This window comes from Sardina pilchardus, chromosome 18, assembly GCF_963854185.1.
Source record: "Sardina pilchardus chromosome 18, fSarPil1.1, whole genome shotgun sequence".
NCBI classification, from domain to species: Eukaryota; Metazoa; Chordata; class Actinopteri; order Clupeiformes; family Clupeidae; genus Sardina; species Sardina pilchardus.
Window position 1 is genome coordinate 5740697 of NC_085011.1, and position 7500 is coordinate 5748196.

General features: G+C 48.0%; 1 protein-coding gene across 2 annotated transcripts in view; it reads right to left on the minus strand.

Annotated features, from left to right (window-relative positions):
- Window positions 1-7500, minus strand: part of smoc2 (SPARC related modular calcium binding 2) — a 35583-nt gene that overhangs the window by 9024 nt on the left and 19059 nt on the right. For both annotated transcript variants that reach the window (XM_062519143.1, XM_062519142.1), the window contains 3 exons: window positions 7076-7126; window positions 6751-6822; window positions 2385-2571 (listed from right to left, as the gene is read on the minus strand). In XM_062519143.1, coding sequence (XP_062375127.1) covers window positions 2385-2571; window positions 6751-6822; window positions 7076-7126 — 310 coding nt within the window. The remainder of the gene's footprint in view (window positions 1-2384; window positions 2572-6750; window positions 6823-7075; window positions 7127-7500) is intronic.

The following is a 7500-nucleotide window of genomic DNA, read 5'->3' on the forward strand; positions in this document are numbered from 1 at the left end:
GGCATCCACAAATGCAGGTGCAGTTGGAGGAGATTGCAATAGCATATGTTTCTCACTCCAAACCAGAGGTGGTTTGTACGATTTCCAAGTCAGTGAAATAGTGGCGATTTGAGGACAAAAAAAAAACATGCTGTATTTTTTCGTTTCTTCTAGGTTTAATGCTTTCTGCTTTAACATCCCATGTCATCAAAATTGCTGGGATACACATAAACAATATAAATAACATTAAAAAAAAACATTCAAAAATAAAGCTGAAAGAAGCAATGAGGGGACCATGCAGCACAGTATGCCAGAGTAGCCATGGTAACTCATATTATTATGTCAGACACATGGCTGTAAGCACTTACAACACGTTTCATGTCTAGCAAACCACTTAGCAGAGATATAAGGGCACTGCCTGTTGGATGGCTTTGACATCAATTTTGATTTCTCGTGGTGCTCAAACGTTTTTGAAAATAAAAAAACAATTGATAACTGTTTAGGCATCTGCCCCATCTCTTCCAAATATTGTAAATAAAGCAGGTGAAAATGTTTTTTCAATAAAACCCAATATGGCGGTTAAATCAGTTAAAGCCAATGCCCACTCCCATCTATGGATTTGATGCTCAAGACACGCCTCAGACAGCATCAGTGGGCTTTGCTCTAGTAAAACGAATGGAGTTCTCAACTGGCGTCACTTGATGTGTGTCAGATGCCACCAGTGGACACTGGGCTTTAGCTTGCATGTGTCCACATGGGATATCTCACCATATTAGCCTACGCTGACAATTTTGATAGTTTTGACAGTTTTGACCACATGTGATGGTCAATGGATATCGATAAATTCCAATATGCCAGACAATTCACTATGGCCTAGATCCAAAGATTCCAACGGTATCTCATTTTTGAAAGTCAGGCATACAAGTCAAAAGTTAAACTTTTTAAAAACTTTTTACCACACACTTCTATGGGCTGCCACAGACTTTCATGGCAGAAGAAAGATGCTAGAAAAGGTAGAAACACAATGGGTGCCTGTTGCCCCAACTACACACATGTTGTTATGATTTCAACCATCTACATGAAAAGATGAGGTTTGCGCAGCTGTAAAATATTGGAACAAACAGACAGACAGACAAACAAACACACACTCTCTCTCTCTCTCTCACACACACACACACACACACACACACACACACACACACTTGCACACTCACACAAGGAGGCTATTTAGTGAATTTAGCAAAAGAAAACAGGCTTTGAGTCTGATGATTCACCTTTCCTAAACTGTGCACCAGAAACAATAATCAAATTGAAGAAGGCACAATCACAACGCCAATTCCTCAAATATGTGGCCACGCGGTATGTGGCATCACCCAACCACACTAGACCCCGAAGCCGCCGCCACGCGCCGCCATTTGCGCCATTTAGAATTTCAGCCGCCGCCAGCCAATAATTTTGGAAGCCAAATTGAGCCGCCATCTGATAAACTTTGGCTGAGCCAGACTTGGACTTGTTGCATCTAAAAACAATTATATCACATAGAACGAAAAATAAACGATAGCCTACACAAGGTTTTCCCACTGGATTCACCACATCAGTCTTGTGTTCGTTGCTATGATACACAGGACTCAGTGAGTTGACGGCCAATTAAAAGTCCACGTTCTCTGCAATGTTTTTGCTTTCTCGCGCTGAGATGAAATGGGGGAAAGAAGCCACGGTAGCCTTATTTTTGATCTCGCTTTTCATATACTTTCCTAATTCCTACGAAGTTCTACTCGGACTTGTTGCACAAACATCAAAACCAAAGATTGATTATATGAAACGTATTCTGGAGCGGACAGATTTACAGCACGCGATATTACTGCGACTGCAGCATTTCACCATCTCCAGAAATTGCTGCGCTAGTTCACAATGCATGCTTCAGTCTACATTGAAGTGAAATGTGCAGAACTTTGTTAAAAATGATATAATAACATGGTGTATTGAGATACAACATAGACATCTGTAGGCATGAAGAGGCAACTTAAGCCATTATCAGCCATTAAAAATTTGGCGGCTGCAGCAGCCATTTAGGTTTTGGCTGAGCCGGCTAGCCAGCCAATAACTTCATCAGCCAGCCGTTATTCTCAAAACAAATGGCTTCGGGGTCTAAACCACACGCACCTCCCCCTCACACACACAGACACACACACACACACACACACACACAGACACACACAGACACACAGACACACACACACACACACAGACACACAGACACACACACACACACACACACACACACACACACACATACACACACACACACACACACACACACACACACACACACACACACACACACACACACACACACACACACACACACACATTAGCACACACACTTGGTGTCCCACTTCCCTTACCGTGTGGAGGTGCCCGGGATGGGCCTGCCCGTGTCCACCAGTACGCACCAGCAGTAGCCGGTGGAGGGGTGGCACTGGACGGGCTTGTAGAGGCCCCCGTGGGCACAGTCTGGGATGAACACGGCCTCGTTCTTGTGCTGCCGCGCCTCCTCCTGCGCAGATTGCTGCTCCTGGTCACACGAGGAGGCTGAGGGAGAGAGAGAGAGAGAGGAGAGAAAGGAGAGAGGGGGGAGAGAGGAGAGAGAGGGGGGAGAGAAAGGAGGAGAGAGAGGGGGGAGAGAGGAGAGAGAGAGAGGAGAGAAAGGAGAGAGGGAGGAGAGAGAGGGGGGAGAGGGGGAGACAGACAGAGAGAGAGGGTGAGAGAGCGAGAGGGTGGGAGGGGGGGAGAGAGTTTCAATTAAATTATCAAATAAATGTATTAATTAAATTACAGTAAAAGAAGCAGCTCAAGAGAGGATGGGAGGAGAGAGAAAGAGAGCGAGGAAGAGAGAGGGAGAGAGAGATAAACTGACTAAATGGCAATTAAAAGAAGCAGCACGAGAGAGAGAGAGAGAGAGAGAGAGAGAGAGAGAGAAAGATAAAGAGAGAGATAAACTGACTAACTGCCAATTAAAAGAAGCAGTACAAGAGAAGAGAAACAGAGAGAAGTGAAAGGCAACAGTAAAAACAGGGAGGCCAGAGCAGGCGCGTGACTAAAGCATTCTGTTCTCGTAGTGTAAAAACAGTTCTAGAAGATTGGTCTCATTTTCTCGAGTGAAACCGGCATTATCACATCTGGTGCACCCAGCTCCATCGATTGTGTCAGAAGCTAATTGTCGCAGCAGACGCAGGCAACGGAATGCTTCGGTTACGTGTCCGGTGCAGCATCATGGTGACGTGAGTGAGGTCAGGTTCAAGAGAAGTCAAGAGGCTTGTTGTGTTGTTTGAGTGGAAGCACACAAGGATTCCGAGATTTCTAGAGGAGCAATTAGAGCAGCAGGACTTTTGGGAATGGCTGCCTCGGACAAGCTTTGTTTGCACAGGGATCAGGCCGTGCCCTGCGTTGAGCCAGACTCAGTCCTGACAGAACGGTTTGGACCTCATAAAACAAACTCGGCGGTTTCATCACTCTGGAGAATCAGGCCCTCAGTGCTGCTCCCCAGATGGACCGACTAACCGCTAATTAAAACAAGCAGCAGCAAGAGAGAGGGACAGTGAGACACAGGGGGGGAGAGAGAGAGAGAGAGAGAGGACAGGAGAGAGGATAGAGGGAGAGAGAGAAAGAGAGAGGGGAGAGAGAGAGAGGAGAGAGAAGAGAAGGGATAGAGAGCGAGAGAGAGAAAGAGAGAGAGGGATAGAAGGGAGAGAGAGAGAGACTGAGAGGTAAAAAAGGGGAGTGAGAAAGAGAGAAAGAAGAGGAGAAAGAGCGGAGAGAAAAGAGAGAGAGGGAAAAGAGGGATAGAGAGGTCCAGGATTGAAGAAGAGGGGAGAGGAGAACAGTAGTAGTGTAGCCGTGTTTAGACACACACAGAGTTAGACCACACACACACACACACACACACACACACACACACACACACACACATAGAGCAGACTGCACTATCAGCCCCCTGCGGGAATGTTTACACACATAAAGGGCCTAATGACTGCACAGAGCTCCCAGTACCCAAGTCAAATAAATATTTGGACACTTGACTGCTTGCTCTGTCTGTCTACAGTATGTGTGTGTGTGTGTGTGTGTGTGTGTGTGTGTGTGTGTGTGTGTGTGCGCGCGTCTGTTTGTTTGTACTTTTGCCTGCCTAACCAGGACACAGACAGAAAATGCCAGAGGGAGAAAGGAATGTGTGTGTGGTGTGTGTGTGTGTGTGTGTGTGTGTGTGTGTGCGCGAGCGTGTGTGTGTGCGAGCGTGTGTGTGTGACTCTGTTATACAGCACGATTGAGGGCTGACTCACACATCTCACTGCGGAGTTCCACCTGTGCCAGCAAACAGCTAAAAAAAAAAAAAACTGTGCATGGAAAAAATCCCGATTGATTGGCACCAGAGAGACGGCGGCATGCGGAGGAGCAGGCATGGACTTATTTAGCAGCGCTCCGCTCCGCTCCGGCCCTCTCCCAAGACAGACAGGCGTTTGTCTCGGCCTCGCCGACAAGAAAGAGCCCTCTTTTTAATGAACGCATCAGGATCTAATGCAGGAACTCTACTCTTATGCTGGGGCCACAGTCTCTGCCACAGTGCACCCCAAGCACAGCTTTTTGAGCATGCAATGTTAATGCTAGCAGGGGGAAAAAAGAGAGTTAGTTAAAAAAAGAAAAGAAAAGAAAAAGCAGAAAAAAACGACAGAACAAAAGGGAGAAAGATGGAGGTCCTCCAGGCTCAGGGGCTTTCATCACCTTCCCCCTGTTGACTTCATTACTTCCCTCTGGGCTCGGAAGCAACAGAGGGATTACGCATATTCCTTTTGCTTTGTTTGTTTTCATTACAGCGCCTTAGCCACACAAAAGACCCCCAAATTAAACGCCTCCCTTTCTTTCTTTCTTTCTCTCTCTCTTTTTCTTTCTCTCTTTCACTCTCCTTTTTGTCATTCCCTTAGCCTCTTCTGTCTGTTCTCGTTCTCCTCATCCACTATCTTTTCATTTGCGCTGCGGAGCTTGTTTTGACTAAAAGGCATCCATTTGCGAAAGAGCAACTTGGTAATGAAAACCATCAACACAGCCTCTGCTTTTTTTATATAGCTCTTAAATCAAAAAGACCTCACAATCACACAAACCCACATGCCCAATCACAAATACACACACGCACACACTCACGCACGCACACACAAGCACAAACAAACAAACACATAAACAAATTAATTAAAAGCAACGCCTACACACCAATATAGAGGCTTGAACTAAAGAACACCTTGTTTGCACTAATCCACACTTTGAGACAGCTCTCCATGTGCCACTACAACAACAGCCCAACATTGCCTCATGCAGAGTGCGCTCATTTTTCCCCAAACACAAGTCAATAAAGCATCCGTTGATCCATGCAATTACATCAATATGCTGGGTTAGATGATAAAAAATCGAGTCCTCTGGAGTGCTTTAATATGTTTAGCATGTGTTCACAATTACAGCAACTGGCTTTGGGGATTTACCCAGAGGTTTGTCTAAGCTGGGGACGATCAACACCACAGAGGATTGAATGTTAAAGACAACAAACATGCATGTAGCAGTCCGTAAACTACAGTGTGAGATGCTGTGCCGTTTGGTCAACTCAGTCCGTGTATGTGTGTGTGTGTGTGTGTGTGTGTGTGTGTGTATGTGTGCGTGCCCGCGTGCGTGCGTGTGTCTGTGTGTGTGTGTGTTGGATTCTGAGACGGTGATGTGGCCTTGTATAAACAGCGGTCCATAATGTGTCATTTGTTATGCTGAACCTGGTGTCAAGGCCCAGTGGGCTGCTGCTGGCCGTGCAGCACCTGAGGGTGGGTGAAGGTGGGGAGGCTGCATGGGGAGGCTGCATGGGCTCAGTGATGGAGGCCTGGGCTGAGGGTGGGAGAAGGTGGGGAGGCTGCATGGGGAGGCTACATGGGGAGGCTGCATGGGGAGGCTGCATGGGCTCAGTGATGGAGGCCTGGGCTGAGGGTGGGAGAAGGTAGGGAGGCTGCATGGGGCCCAGTGGTGGAGGCCTGGGCTGAGGGTGGGAGAAGGTGGGGAGGCTGCATGGGGCCCAGTGATGGAGGCCTGGGCTGAGGGTGGGAGAAGGTGGGGAGGCTGCATGGGGCCCAGTGATGGAGGCCTGGGCTGAGGGTGGGAGAAGGTGGGGAGGCTGCATGGGGCCCAGTGGTGGAGGCCTGGGCTGAGGGTGGGAGAAGGTGGAGAGGCTGCAGGGGGAGGCTGCAGGGGGAGGCTGCAGGGGGAGGCTGCAGGGGCTCAGTGATGGAGGCCTGGGCTGAGGGCTGAGTGCTGGATGACTGGATGACTGATGGGGCCCCAGACGCAGAGTTTGTTTTAGCTCAGTGTGAAATCACACTTTTCTCTTGGAAACAACACAGAATGAAACTCAAGCCCGCTGTATCTCATCTATCAAAAATGACAATGATTTCCCCTTAGTCTCTCTCCCCTATCTCTCTCTCTCTCTGTCTCTCTTTCTCTCTCTCTCTCTCTCTCTCTCTCTCTCTCTCTCTCTCTCTGTCTATAATTCTTTCTCTCCGTCTGCTGACACTCATCCTCTTGCCTAAGAGAGAACCTGCCACAGCTCCCACTGTACAGTCAGGAATGAGCTTACACAACTCATCAAGGCCACAGAATTTACGGCTCGGTCCACACACTTTGGGAATTCCAAGTGCTTTGGAAATGAGGAGACAAAGGAACGCCGCCCACGTCCAGATCCAAATGACCAACCTTGTGTCCGGGTCCTGTTGTTCTGTCGACTGCGGACCTGTTCCGTCCAAAGGGTTGGGTACTGGGAAATATCTAGGAGATAAACGGCGGACATTAAAAATCAATATAAATCATCGTCGCCGTCCGGCATGTTGTGCATTTATTACCACAGCCACATTTCTGATCAAAAACACATGATCACGGAATGGTTCTCAGTTAATGTTTCAGTGGACAGACATCAGTTGTGACTTCAGTGTGCTGCATTAGGGTCAAATCTGATGATGATGATGATGATGAAGATGGCGGTGAAAGGAGTGTGAGGAAGAGGAGGGCGGCGCAGTCTTACCTTCCTCGTCGACCGAGGGCTGCGGCTCCACGACGAGGCCTTCCGACTCATCTGCATTTAGAATGGAAAAGATTTGCAGGGAAACTACAATTATGAGAGTAAGCTAGATTGTCACAACGCAACTCTGATTGTCAGTGATTTGCACATTGCCCGGCCAGGGGTTGAGAAAGAGAGAGAGAGGGGGGGGGGGTAAGGGAGGAGAGTGGATAGAGTCGGAGGCTAGGGATACAGATGAGTGAATAGGGTGGGGGGGGGGGGGGGGAGGGAATTAGGGATAGGGATGTGTAGATAGGGTGGTGGGGGTTGGCTTGAAGAGGGTTGGAAAAGATAGAGGGAATGTTTCTCATGGAAAAGAGTGAAGAAGGAGAGAGAGGGTAAAAGAAAAAGTGGAGGTGGAGGTGCAGTGGCAGAGACAGAGAAAGAGA